The sequence below is a fragment of the Panicum virgatum genome, chromosome 5K (genome assembly GCF_016808335.1).
Source record: "Panicum virgatum strain AP13 chromosome 5K, P.virgatum_v5, whole genome shotgun sequence".
Taxonomy (NCBI): Eukaryota; Viridiplantae; Streptophyta; class Magnoliopsida; order Poales; family Poaceae; genus Panicum; species Panicum virgatum.
In genome coordinates this window covers 12,173,779-12,188,707 of record NC_053140.1, presented here as the reverse complement: position 1 = coordinate 12,188,707, position 14,929 = coordinate 12,173,779, and the positions used below count along the sequence as shown (strand labels likewise).

At 47.3% G+C, this 14,929-nt stretch overlaps 1 protein-coding gene and 1 pseudogene across 1 annotated transcript; one reads left to right on the top strand and one right to left on the bottom strand.

Annotated features, from left to right (window-relative positions):
- Positions 1-6,120: 6,120 nt before the first annotated feature.
- LOC120710523 lies at positions 6,121-7,026 on the top strand. Its single transcript, XM_039996188.1, has one exon. It carries the CDS (start codon positions 6,183-6,185, stop codon positions 6,840-6,842), a length of 660 nt encoding a protein of 219 aa, XP_039852122.1. The 5' UTR covers positions 6,121-6,182; the 3' UTR covers positions 6,843-7,026.
- A 4,217-nt stretch (positions 7,027-11,243) lies between these two features.
- LOC120709698 lies at positions 11,244-11,911 on the bottom strand (annotated as a pseudogene).
- Between the last annotated feature and the right edge of the window lie 3,018 nt (positions 11,912-14,929).

Here is a 14,929-nt window from a genome sequence, read left to right as displayed (position 1 = left end):
GCGCACGCGCAGACACCTGGTAATCCAGGGCCGCAGCGTGGTCGTGGCGCGCGCGGGACACCGGCTCTACGGGCTCGCGCAGCGGCACGACGGCGGTGGCTGGCGGAGGACAGGGATGACGACGGGACAAGGGAGCAGAGCACGATCATAGCTCGATCCAGGAACGGGGTTGGTCGGGTTGCGCTCGCACGCGCGGGCACCTGGCGTTCCAGGGCCGCGCATGGCCGTGCCGAGCCTGTGCGACACAGCGGCGCAAAAGGGAAGGCGATGGCGGGCTGCGGGTTCGTGAGCGGGGCACACAAAGGGGATCCTAGGGCGGCTACGGCTCATCGGCGGCGAGGTGGAAGACGGACGGTGGCCTACCGACGGCTCAGGAAAGAACAGGGCGAGGCGCCGTGACGAGTCGAGGCCGCGGCGAGTCGATGCTGTGCAGGTAGCGCGGCAACGTCGATGTCATCGATCGGGGGCGCCGGTGTGATGAAGAACTCAAACGGGTGGCGTCCTTGGCGACATCGGGATCTCCTTCTTCTTCTCCTCTCCTTGCCCTTCCTCTGCTTCTCTTCTCTCCTTGGCGGCGGCGGCTGGGAAGGGGAAAAATTCCCCAAGCTAGGGTTTCCGTGGCGGCCAAGGCTGGCTTTATAGGCGGTGCGGCTAGGGTGGAGAGCTCGCGGCGGGCCCGGACGCCGAGGAGCGGCACGGATGGAACGGGCTCGGCGTGGGAGATGTGGAGCGCATCCAGGCGGTCCGCGATGGGGCTTGGCGCGCAAGCAAAAGGGGGACAGGGCAGCGCGGTTCGCGGCGGGCATCGCGGTGTGAGAGCGAGGCCGTTTTCCTGCCTTGTCGCGGAGCGGGGACAGCGAGGCCCGCGCGCGGCGTGAGGGCGCGGCGACGGGAAAAGCAGAGGCGGGGCAGGACGGTGTCATCCGCGTGGGGAAGAAAGGGGAACAGGGAGGGTGGTTGTGCGGCTGACAGGAAGGACCGGGCTGTCAGCGGAAAGGTGAGGGCGGTGTGCGGTGCTGGGCTGGTGAGACGGGCCGTCCGCGTGGGGAAAGAGGGTCGGGCTGGACTCCGTATTAGCGGGCCAGGTGGTGGCAGGCCGAGCGAAGCTGGGCTGCGCTCGCGAACTGGGCCGGCAGGGCTGTGCTTGCTAGCAGGCCGGGGTGGTCGGGCTGGACTGGTTAGGGATGAGGTTTCGTGCTGGTTTGGGTTGGGTAGTTAGATGTTAGAGGTTAGAATTTATTTGAATGGCCATATTCAAATAAATTTCCACATAATTTCAAACAAAGAGAAATTTAAATTCAACTTGAGTTCAAATAAACACGGTAGATCCAATAACTCCAAATAAAATCCAAATAAATCATACTAACAATATTGTCCTTATATTTATTTGGTTTTAAATTCTAGGAATTTTGAGATAGAGAAGAAGTCATTCTTAGATTATTCTAGCTATTATCACTTCCACACAAAAAGTTTTTGAAAACTTGTATTTTCAGAATATATAACATTCCGTAAAAATTACGGGATATTACAGCCGCGAGCCCTGGCGGTGGCGACCGCGAGCTTCGGCGGCAATGCGAGCCTGTAGGGGTGGGGCACGGGGAGGCGGCTCGTGCAGAGCAGAGATGAACTCCCATGGCGGCGGCAACAGCGAGCCCCGACACCGGCGCGAGCCAGGGTGGCGGCGGCCTCAAGCTCCGACCGCGAGCTCTAGCGGCGGTGCGAGCCTGCGGGGATGGGGCACGAGGAGGCAACCCGTACAGAGCAGAGCCGGACTTCCATGGTGGCGGCGGGCATGTGCGGTAGCGAGTCCGGGCTATCGGCGGTGGCGGCGGCGAAGGGGATTGATGGGGGTGGCGGTTCTGTGCGTCGGTGGAGGAGGAGGCTGCTGGGGCGGCGGGGCCATGGAGGGTGTCGATCTGGGCGGCGACAGGGGCCATGAAGGGTGGTACGGCAGAGCCATGGCGGGCGGGCGGAGGGAGCGCGAGTGAGGAGAAGTCTTGTTGACTTTATCTATTTTTAACGAAACGGTATAGGAGGAATGTGTAACTGTTGGTATGGTGGGCAATTTTATCCAACTCTACCAGCTCCAAGAATTGGTGGAGTACCTCTTGAGGAGCTCCACAAAAAAGGTGGAGTGGAGCTAGTTTTTTGTGGAGCGGAGTGGAGTTGGTTGAGGTGTTTGGGTAATTTTTTATGGAGTGGAGTGCTCCCAAACACCCCATTTATTGCCACAACCTATGCTAATAGTAAATATAGCTATCATTTATAAATATTTGAGTTTTTGAAATATGCAGAACTAGCATGCACATCGACGTCGATCGAGTTTGTTAATTGGGTTGTTATATAGTATTCCATCCCACTACTATAGAAAGGCTAATTTGTCCAAATTGAAAATTGGTTTTAGTCACGGTTTTCCAACCAGAACCGCCAAGACGGGATAAATGGGGGGCTTTAGTCCCGGGTTAAAGACCCGTGACAAAAATCAACCGGGACCAAAGAGGCTACTATGACCGACGTGGTAGGCATAAACGTACTGGCTACCATAAACAACTCAAAACAAACCCTAAACATCTCCTAATGTTTTGGTTTTGTTCTACCATAAATGTAATTGTATGAACCTACATCAAGCAGCAGTGGTAGAGGAAGAATCATGACAATTAAGATAATACTAGTGACGACTGACGAGCATGACCAACTATGTGCCTCTCAGATGAAGAGACTTAGAACAACTACAACAGATTTTCCAAATCACACTATTTATATTCACTTTTAGCTAACCATTAGCTCTCCATAGAGTTGGGGAACCAATAGACTAGCCAAATCTACCAAACTCCCTCTCCACCAGACCAAGACGAGCTTCATCTCTCTTCCACCCGCGGCAGCCACCTCCACCATCTCCTCTGTTCCTCCCTGCGGTTTCCATCCACCACCAGCCCCTTCTTCCTTCTCTGCCTCCTCTCCTATGGCGCCTCCCTCTCCCTCAGTTCTTCCCCTCCACCAGCAGCGCCCCCTTCCTCTGCTTCCCCCCCACCAAGATCCAGAGCAGCAAGCAAGCCCCACCGAGCTCCACATCCATGGCGCCCCAGCGCATCCCATTCCTCCCTAGGCTCCTTTCTCTCTCTAGTGTGTATCCCTTCCTCACGCGGGCCAGCGCACGGCGACCCCTGCGGCCAGGTGGTGGAGGTCCAGGCGTCCAGCTCGGCAGCCAAGCGGAGCCGGGAGCCGGCGCCCGAGTACCAGGTGCGGGTGTAGCGGCCTCCAGTAGCGCGACGCGCGCACCGGGCCAGCGACACGGCCTAGCACCGGCAGGGTAGGCCAGCAGCTGACGCGGCCGCCGAGATCCGCGCCAAGCTCGCCGCTGCTGGGGTCTGTGCCGAGCTCGCCGCCGCCTGCCTCCGGCGCGCGGGAGGGAGGCGCGGGAGGGCCACAGGCGCGCGGGAACGAGAGGATCGCGCGGGAGGCGACGACCGCGCGGGAAAAAAGGAGGATGGCGAGCGGCGGGGCAGCGGCAAAGATGCCTACCGTGTTTTTCGGGATGACGAATGAGAAAGCAAGGCCACCGGTTATGGAAACGAGTTTTAGCGTCTTTTCTCTTTTTTTATCTATTCATAATGATTTAAAGAACCTATTGGAGATGCTCTTATAAGCCTAAATAAGATGTTTGGTTGTATGGTTATAATAATAAGTCTTTATAGAAGGTACTAATGATTTTTGTGCCTCTCATTATTGTCCTTTATTTTTTTTTCTCCCCCTCTCCCAATTAAATAGGGATAGGGGGTTGGAAAGTGTTGTTTGACTGGTGAGGCTCCCAGGAAATAAACTTTAGGTTATTTCTAGTGAAAGTTTTATGAGAGTTTCATGCATATTAAATAGAGTATCATGTCACCATTTTAAACGAACTTGGCACTTAATAATGAGCAGAAAGATGAAATGAGTCTAATCTAGATGAAATCATATATGCACGTTGTCAAATCTTGATGAGTCTTAAAACTAAATATGGTGAGAGCCTATAAAACTAGTGGCACAAAGCAAAGTGAAGAAGGGCCCTAGCCAAATCAGTATGATCACGCACAAAGCAAAGTGAAGAAGGGCGCTAGCCAAATCAGTGGGATCACGATCTTCACCTACTTGGTCCTCGGTGTCGTATAGTCGTATCCTCTGTTTATGCTGCTTATAAAATACAAACACTGGGTAGGTAAAGGACCAGCAGTGACAGCAGCAGGCGTCGAGGGGAATTAAACCCCAAACTATGTAACTAGTTTTGTTTTTATATCATCCAGTTGGATAATTTTGGTTGCTGCAGCCTAGTAAAAGGAACATGGATAGATCGTATCTGGCATTCTTGCTACAGTTTTATTGTAAACCGTGGGTACATTATATTGATGTGTGTATGCTAAATTCTTTTCCTCGATATGGATGTCTCTGCTGGAAGGCTGGAACTACCTCAAGTTTGTGCTGTTACGCGATCTCTTGTAAGTGGTTGAAGACACTTGAAAAGATGCAGTATAAACTCATGTTCATGATGGCAGTGGATATGATTGTGAATTATATGTGTGCAAAACCAGAATGAGTTTATATTGTTGTGAAAAAAGAAAACATTACGTCCGTGCATCACAACCAGAAACTATAGATACGCCGAGTGCACACTGTCGAGCACAGGCAAAGAGACTCTTTGCCGTCTCGTCGACTCTCGGCGAACAACATTTTTACCGAATTCCGACAAGCAGACACTCAGCGAATCAATTCTTTGCAGAGTGCCATCTAGATGACACTCGGCAAACCGTGCACGCCGTTAGGTGGCCGTCACAGCTGTTAGTATTTGCGGAGAGTGCCAACGTTTTTGCACTCGGCATTAAGGTGCCTTTGCCAAGTGTCTTTTGTGGCTCTCGGCAAAATAATAAAAAAACTTCCTCTTCTGCCCTCCAAACTTTTTGCTATGCTATTATACTATACAAAAGGCTGCATATTAAAATTTGGTACATTTCTCATTATGTTTATTATATTTAGTTAAACTTATTTGATTAAAAGGATATTTTGGGGATAATTCAAATTTGAACCCCAAAATGTAGTGTAATGAATGGAAAAATGATATTAATGTTGTTGAGTCCAATTTGAGGCATTGTCAAAGAATTCAAAGAAAAATTCTAACATCTTATTCACGAAACATGAGCATGAATGTGTGGCTGAATAGATTTTAAATTCTATAAAACTCAAACGAAGTCTGAAAATTATGAAATTTGTCATGATATCATGATATCATAAGTGGATGTTGTGGTAAAAAATTGAGAAGATTTTGTAAAAGTTGTCACATATGTTGGTTACAAGACGAAGCATCTCCGAAGAAGTTTCAGAGAGTTGTTAATGATTCATTAAAATTTTGCGTCAAAGTGACAATTAAGTCGAGATTTGACTCCAAAACTTTTTGTATAGGCAATGGTCATGATGGATTGTTTTATGTTAATTTTTTGTCATTTTTTGAGTCCATTTGATAATATTAATTTTTTTTACAACTACACTATTGAAATTGATGTAATTTGAATATTAAACACAGACACTTTGCCGAGTGCCAAATCTTTAGCCCTCGGCAGGACATCTAGTTTTCCGAGTGCCTTCCGTCTAGCACTCGCTGCATTTTTTCTTTACTTTGCTGAGGGCGGTTTGGCACATGGCAAATCTTTGCCGAGTGTCTTTTCTCAAAGGCACTCAGCAAAGATGGCTTCGCCGTCACTTTTTTTGCCTTGTGTTTTTGGTGAGTGCCGCACTCGGCAAAGTCTTTGCTGAATGCATAAGGGGCTTTGCCGAGTATTTTGGGCACTCGGCAAAGCGCCTATGTCCCGTAGTGCGTTCGTCTGTAGAAGCAGCATCAACTTTGCATCTAGTCTAATTATTATCTATTCGTCAAAATTTACGAGGTTTGATCTTTTAAAATCCCAATACGTGTGCCGAAACCTGCTCGGACTTGGAGCTCCGGTTGCTGCGGATTTACAGCCCAATCCCCCAGGCGATGACGACCCTACTCCGACTCGGACTCCCCCGCTCCTCTTCTCCCCTGCCCTTTATATATCGAAGCTGCAGCGCACAAGCAGAAGCATCATCTCGAATCGTTCGAGCTGATCGATCCATCGTCGTACTGCAGAGACACCTGAGAGAGACAAGCGCGCTCGTGTCCCTTCGCTTCCGCGATGAGGAACACGTACGCGTACGACACCGACGTCGTCATGGACGACGGCTCGCCCCCGATCCGCACCACCGTCACCAACTCCGGCGACGCCGTGAAGCGCTACCTCCGCGAGGTCCGCAAGCGCGGCGGGCGCCTCCTCGTCGGCCTGGACACCGAGTGGCGGGTCATCCGGAGCGGCGCGCACCGGATGGCCGTGCTGCAGCTCTGCGTGGGCCGCCGCTGCCTCGTCTTCCAGATCGCCCGCGCCGACTACGTCCCCGGCGCCCTGCGCGGGTTCCTCGCCGACCCGGGCCACATCTTCGCCGCCGTCGGGGTCGGCAACGACGTCGAGCGGCTCTACGACGACTGCGGGCTCGTCGTTGCCAACCCGGTGGACCTGCCGCCCGCCGCGGCGGAGGTGCTGGGCAGGCCGGAGCTCCGGCGGGCGGGGCTCAAGGCCCTGGCGCGCGAGGTGATGGGCGTGGACGTCGACAAGGACAAGGGCGTGGCGCGGAGCGAGTGGGGCCGGTCCCTGTCGCCGGTGCAGGTCCGGTACGCCTGCATCGACGCGTTCGTGTCGTACGAGGTTGGCCGGCTGCTGCGGGAGCACGCGGGTGCCGGAGACGATGGGGTGGCGGCCGGGGCGACGATGGCGCCGTTTGTGGGGTTCGAGCTGCCGTAGGCGTAGAGATGAGTTCTTTTTTTTCGCTCGTCTTGTGTATAGCCCTCGCGTTGTTTCGCTAGATTCAGGCATATCAGTATTGGGATAATGTATATATAATCGTGTCACTGGCAGTGTCTAAGGGGCAAGGTTTTGGGATTCAATTTCGAAAAAAATTCGGTCCCAACCGAATAGGGCGAATTTCGATCAATTTTGGTTGGTTTTCGGTTAGATTCTTGAGAATATTCGAATTTTGAAGCACTAAATTCGGTTCGGACCCTTCCGAGATAGGTGAATTTCAGTGAAATTAGGTCAATTCGGACCGAATCCCAGAACCCTGCTAAGGGGCTGTTTGGATTATTGTTAATTGACCAAACTCGCACGTTTGTATTTATTTGAAGAAAATTTGGATGATTCAGTGTGTAATAGGTGATATGATGATTTTGCTGGTCCATTCATGCACGCTTCGGTACATGCTCAGCTTTTCCAGTCAAATTTATTGCATGCCGTCGTGACTTAGCACTCACTTTGTCTCTGCGATTAGTAGGTTTTGACGCCAAATTTCAAGCAAATTTGAACGTGCAAAACCACATTTTTTTTAGATAAAGGATAAAAATCCGGCTTCATCTATGGAAATAGAATCAGACCAATTATTACAAAGTTCAACTCACAGCACCACGAAAAAGTTGTAAGGCACAACGGCTTACAAGCAGGTTGACAAACAATAAAAGATAAAAAATGATCAAACTGGACCAATACATCTACTAGATAACCAGCCTCTAGAACCCAAGAACTCCAAAGCAGATACTTCAAGGTGTCGACACGCCTGAACCAACATGTCCTTGTGCTCATCCTGACGTTGCAAGCTAGCCCAGTGGCGTAGCCAATGTGTGCCCCTGAATAGTACCTGCAAAAAAGTTTTGGGTCTAGCTTTTTCAAAAATAACCACATTTCTTATCAACCAGATAGCCCAAATTAGTGCCAATACTGCTACTAGCAATAAAGTGTTTGTTTTAGAACCGTTTGGCCTTAACCACTGACTAAACAATTCATCTTTGTTAGTAGGAATGTTTATGTCAAAAGATACTTGAACAGCTCACCATAGAAATCTAGCATAGGAGCACTCGAAAAACAAGTGGTGTATAGTTTCAGGTAAGTGACAGAAGCAGCAATTCTTATCACCATGCCAATTGCGTTTAGCTAAATTGTCCTTAGTTAAAACTACACCTCTCTTTAAATACCATAGGAAAATCTTAATTCTACCTGGAATTTTAGATTTCCAAATTTCCGGTGACACCTGAACACCATTATTTATTAGAACAACGTGTAACGACCTAACCGAATATTGCCCAGTTGAATGTAAGGACCAAATAAGTTTATCCCGCCCGTCCTGTAAGTTGAACTCTAAGTAAAGAAGAAACAATTCTATTCCAATTTCTCAAGTTGTTTCCTGTCAAATTCCTTCTAAAAGAAATATTGAGGGGAGATGAATTGCAAACTTGAGCTACAGTATCATGTTTTCTTCTAACTATGTTGAACAAAGTCGGGAATTTCGCTTTTAGTGTGATAGGTCCTAGCCATTTATCTTCTCAAAATCGTGTTTGGGTACCATCACCAATTTTAAATGTCCCATAGGACAACACGGTGTCCTTAACATTCATAAGGCCTTTCCAAAAGTGAGAATCCGTTGATTTTTTTCTCACAACCACTTAAGGTTCTATTTGTGAGATATTTGTTACGCAACAATTCTTGACACATCCCATCTTCATTACACAACTTAACAACCACTTACTTAGCAAATATTTATTTTGTATCTCCAAATCCTGAACCCCTAGACCACCTTGTGTTTTCAGTTGACAAATAAATTTCCATTTCACTAGCCTATACTTCTTATGCTAGTCATTTTGCCAAAAGAAATACGATCTAAAGGACTCGATTTTCTCTAGCACCCCTTTTGGTATTTCAAAGAAATACAACATGAACATAGTAAGCTCGACAAAACCAGAGTTGATCAACACCAGACGACCGCCAACCGTTAACATTTTGGCTTTCCAACTACTTAGTTTTTTCTCAATCCTTTGTTCTATGGTTTTCCAATCACTATTACTCAATTTTCTGTAATGCATGGGTAGGCCTAGGTAGCGAAAGGAAAATTTACCAACGTCACACCCAAAGAATTGAGAATAATCTACGTGCAAAAGCACATACATCTGATTTTTCATCTTTTTCTTATTCACCCTGAAAAATGGTGTCATTTGTTCTTATATAATATACCCAAGAAACTAAGAGCACTTGACTCGAGCATAGATGGGCGTGTTCCAAAAACAACTTAGTAGTAATTGCTTAGTTTGCACTTTTAAGCACGCCTTGTATATTAGTTATTTATTTACATAAATATTTGTAAAAAGACAAATTGTTAAACGAATGGAAAAAAAGTTTGTGATCACAAATATTCGTTTATCCAGACTCAACAGTGCGTGGGCCTGTGCAAACATAAAAAACAGCCCAAAGCAAAACCATACCGATCGTGTATGTAGGATCCATCGATAAGATTATGTGCGCCAATAATTCTACGCCATGTTGTCTAAGCCTCTTGAGGCAAACGTCATACAAGACTTTGCTTACTCACATAAGAGTAAACACAAGCAGTTAAAAGGACAAGGATATATAATATAAATTCTTCCCTTAGGAGTAATCACATATATAGTCCTTAAAATTTATAAGTATGTGTCGTGTTCCAAAAAATGAGATATTTTATTTTTCTATTAAATCAAACCTATCCAGTTCGATCAGGTTTGTAGAAAAAAATACAAATATATCCACTTAAAATATGTCCTGATGGGGCATTTATGTATATTGTTTCTATAAACTTAATCAAGATCTTACGGTTTGGAATGGATGGAGTAGATTGTGCCGCGAAATTAACTTTAATTTATAAGAAAGAAAAAGCCCATTTTACAACTATGATTCCATCAACAATGGATTAAGTTTGGTTTTCAACCTTTTAACTAGGAAATCACCTTTCAATACTCAATGGTTAAAATTGTTCATTTGCTGTCAAATTAACTCAGTTCATGGCCGTTTTGGATGAGGTGACATTGGCTTGACAATGGGCGGGGGCGGAAGCTCTAGTTCCAAAGAAGGTAAGGCGGTGGCGGCTTCAGCTGTGATTAAGGTTAATCTCAGTGGGAGTGTCATAAGAGTGTTATGGATATTAAATTTGCTAATACGTACCAATAGTATGAGGAGAGAGAAAAGAGGAGTGTCATGAAATGTGATGAGTGTCATCACCATGACACTCCACTGGCACATTTCTTAAGATTCTAGTCTAGATAAATGTGTCGATGACACTCTCACTGAGACTGGCCTAAGGCGTCATCGACAAGGCAGACGCATGCAGATCAGTCAAAGTGCCACAAAACAGCAGCATCGCCATGCAGTAAATTTGGCAGCGAGCACATAAGAAAAGGGGAAAAATTGCAAGGCAAGAAATCAAGACAAGAACCCGAGATACTGGCAGATCGCAGAAGCCGTATGTATTCACCAGGAACATGCAGTCCGCACCGGAGCTGCTGCCGGCCTGCCGCCGACGGAGACTACCTCGCCGCCCATGCCGTCGCGCTGCGCCCAGCTCCAGCGGTGCCCGTTCGGGCTGTCGACTACCTGCTAATTCTAAATTCTAATTCTGACATACGTACTCTAAAAGCTAATATTTATATAGTTAGATAAGTATGAGAAAAATTTTAAAGTTAAATATTTTATAGAAAGTGTGTAGAAAACTGACACTTGGCAAAACTATATGAGCCGTGGGATTCTATAAATAGAGTTGCTCAACTCCCCTTTGACATACTATAGCATTAGAGGTCTCAACTCTCTAAGTAGGAGATGCAAGATTGCGTAGTAATATCATAGTAGGGTAATCGTATAAAGAGTATATGAATCTTATGTGTACTAAGTTATGGTGAATAAACAGTTGTGTCCCTATATAGAATTGGTCGTGTAGTGTGGGCATAGGGTCCGCAGAAGAAGTGGTATAAACTATTTTGGTATCGCTTCTCGGAAGTTGTGTTAAATTAGGGGAACTGATTTTTAAAAATATTGTTTTTGAAATATTTTGAGAATTTGAGGATTTAGGGGTACTTACTCTACCAGATTTGATGTGATGTAGACAAGCATGCTACCAAATTTGAATGTCATGTAGCTGTAGTCTAGCAACATATATTTTATAATTTATATATTGGTAAATGAGTAGAGTTCAACTATTGCTAAGATTTGGGATTTGTGATCATTGGAATGTGCTCTACAAAGGTCAACTACTTAAAAACTAGTTATATGTGTGATAAGGTAGTTCAAATTGCACAAACTATTATTTTGATATATGGCAAGTGACAACATGTAATATCTAGGTACCTCGATTTCCTATTAGAGTTGGATAACTGATATGATCCTGCAAATTCCGATCGACATCCTACAGAGAGGCCAAGACTTCCCCTCACACTCTGCAAGATCACGCCGGCTCCGGACAAGTGAGAACAACAAAAACTGCTTGGGTTTCATCTCCATATTCAAGGATCTCATAAGTTGTTGAATGGCAACATCAGTACGCTTCCTGCGAACCTCCCACTAGCTATCATGCATACGTGGCTGCTGAGCAGGGGTCAACCAAACAGTCTCTCATGCAACTTTGTCACAAGCATAAGAAGTGTGTAGTGAAAATCCTCGCCTGCACCAACCATATCTGAAACGACGAGGATGGTGGCGTGGTGGACAGCAAGGATCAATCTCTGCCTTGCAGTCATGGCGGCAGCACAAGCCCGCTCCAAGTCCTCCTCCCACCTCGCCGTCATGTCGTGCATCTCTGCAATCTGGAAGGGCTCGACGCGGGCAACAGGGTTGACAAGTTCTGTATCCACGTCCTTACTGAGAAGATGAGTGAGCTGGGCGTGGTAGTGGACGAGCTGCTTCAGGAGTTGCTGCAGAGGGCCGTTGAGCTGCAACATCTCGCGTCTCACTCCCAGTATCTTGTTGTGGGCCGCCATCTTTGCTTCAAATTCGGGAAGGTTCACGATGCCGAACCTCGCGTCAACCATGCCCGCGTCATGGTGGTCAACCGCATCTTCGAGCGAGAGGTGGGAGAGAACGTAGGGCTAGAGATATTTAATTATTTGCCCGCTTTTCGAATGTCAATCCTCGAGAAAGCTTTCTTACAAATGTCATGTTTGCTTATGTATGTTTATCTCTTGGGTGGTTGATGCAGGTAATCTCTATGAATCAACTGTTATTTTACTACCGCTGTCAAGAAAGTCTTGCTTCAAGTTTTACATCTAAGAATTGGTACCAGACATTATGTAAGTAATTCGAACAAAAAGATATTTGTTTGTTACTTTTTAATGTATGGACTGTGAAGCACGGTGTTCTTATGGATCCTTCTTTCTCAAATTGAGATCCATTGTGCAAATTTAGATCCATTGTGCGAGAGGCCTAAGTGACATTCCTGAGTCATCTACTATTGTTATCCTTCGTGGTGAGATATTCTGTACTCAAGAATTTGAAAGGGATTATTTAGAGTTCGTTTCATGACACAGTTGACAAAATACATACTGTGAACCTCCTACAATAGATGGAGGTAATTTCACTTTTGTATCTGCATAATGAAAAAAGAAGTTTTTGCATCATTACTTTTTTCCTTTGAATCTTAATTATACCATGATTCATTAACAAAACATAAAATTCATCTGCACCGATTGATTTGCATCATGATTTGTTCCCATACTTCAGTATATGTATATCGAGCATCAACTTGAGGCAAAATATATGTCATGTACTGTTATGAATATTTTTTATGATGAAGATTAGTGCTCACAAATAGATTTTTTAACAGTAGCAATGCACGGACAACGATCTAGTGAAACAAAAAAAAGAAAAAAATAGCATTTTTCATGAGGGATTCTTGTCACAAACATGTGGAACGGACACTGTCCCTTTGTTTCCAAATCGGCCCGGCCGTTCGGTCTGACAGAACCGATTGGTTCGGTTCTTCGGTTTCTTGGAAATTCGGTCATCTAGAAATAAGAACCGATCGGTCATCTAAATTTATAAAGACCGACGAATTCGGTTTTAGATAATTCGTTTCGGTCTTTGGTTATACCCGAATTGACCGAATATAACTAACATAGGATTACACAGGCTAAGAGCAAACGTTATACAATGAAGTTTTGGCAGCATTTCAGTACATTTAGAACTAAAGTCACAAGAGAAAATAGGCCAATCAGTACAACACAAATACACAATGACATAGGCTAAGTCATCACTGATGTAGCCGTTGTTCTTGCGGTCTTGCCCGAGGCCCGAGCCCCTGACTGCTTGTTGCAGGCACCAGACAGCAGCAAATCAGCGGGCGTCAGGCCTTGGCGTAGCCGCCCCTGGCAGAGTGGCCGCCCCGGCGCGTGCGCATCCGTGGCCGGGTGAAGGGGCGGGCCGGCGGGGCGGGGATCTGCAGCTGCAGGTGGGCGGCGGGCGGCGTGCAGCGGCGCAGGTGGCGGCCTGGGCTGGGCGCCTGGCGAGCGGAGGTGCGGAGTGGGGGTCTGGTCTGTGCAGTGGTCGACTGAGTGGTGGTGGGCAGATGGTACGGATATTTTCCGATCGTATTCGAATTTGATATGGTCTGAAAGGGTTTTTATCTGTCTGTATCCGATTCCGAGTATCCAATATCTGTAACCGATCCGTATCCGAATGCTCAAAAGTTATATTTTTATGATATCGATATCCATTACAATCTTATTCAACAAAAACTAATACTTTCCGTATCCGACTTCGTATTCGAACACAAATATGAAAATCTTCTCAATACGATTCTTGCACCAAAAGGTGCACGGGGAGCGTGGCCACGTCGCTGAAAATTCCCGGCCGTCGGATCGGCCGGGCGGATGGTCAGGATTGTGCGAATCTCGGACATTTTGCAAAAAAAACCCTCAAGCTTTATCGAAATAAACCTGCAGTCCACTAAACTTTGCATATTTTCCACAAAACTCCTCGAGCCTAACTGAAATCAACCCGCCGTCCCGCTACCTCACGAGCCCGCCGTTATGCCCTCCGCCGCCTCGCGAACCCTCCGCCGCCTCGCGAACCCGCCGCCGTGCCCTCCGCCTGCTGCTCCGCCCGCCGACCTCCACCCTTCACCTCCGTCCTCGACCTCCGCCCCACCGCTGAGGCCTTCGACTAATCATGACATCCCGGCGCCTCGCAAGCCCACCGTCGCGCCCTCCGCCTACTGATCCCGGCTCACCCAGCGAGATCGCTGGCTCCCTCTGCTCCTCTTTCGCGCGGCACCCCAGCGTGTAGAGGCTGTGACGGGGTGCGCGCGGCCAACCAGGCAGTGGCCCCAAGCCCGCACGGTCAGATCGAAGCCACTACACGGCGACTCCCGCGAGCCGGAGGAGCCCTCCGCCTGCCGCTCCGCCCGCCCGCCGGCCTCCACCCTTCACCTCACTCCTCGAGCTCCACCTCGCCGCTCAGTCATTCGGCTGGGCTGCGACGTCTCGGCGCCTCGCCAACCCGCCGGCGCGCCCTCGATTCTAAATAGCCCTGCTAATGGGTTGGAACCCGCACCATACCCAACCCCACCCAAAATTAACATATTTACATACCCAACCCCACCCAACCCAATTAATTAATTTCTCAACTCTAACCAACCCGCCCCATTATAAGCGGGTAACCCATAAAAACCCATGGGTTCTACTATGCAGAAGAATTTAGTGGTTCTACACTTAATGTGGGGACCACATATATGTCTAGCCACACTACTTTGCACAAAGTATCTGTCAGTCATATTGACTCATCTCTAAAAATTTCAGTCAATTTCGATAAAATTTTATAGTGTGAACGCGAGGTTTTAATTCCAGGGTCCGGCTCTTGATGTGGAGCCCACGTATAGTTCTAGCCACGCTATTTTGCACAGAGTAGCTGCCAGTCATACTGAGTCATCTCCAACAAATTTCAGTCAATTTCGATAAAATTTTATAATGTGAACGCGAGATTTTAATTCTAGGGTCCGGCTCTTGATGTGGAGCCCACGTGTAGTTCTAGCCACGCTGCTTTGCACAGAGTAA

Excerpts from the sequence above, each read along its gene's own strand:
- LOC120710523 (XM_039996188.1), top strand. The coding sequence starts at position 6,183 with ATGAGGAACACGTACGCGTACGACACCGACGTCGTCATGGACGACGGC.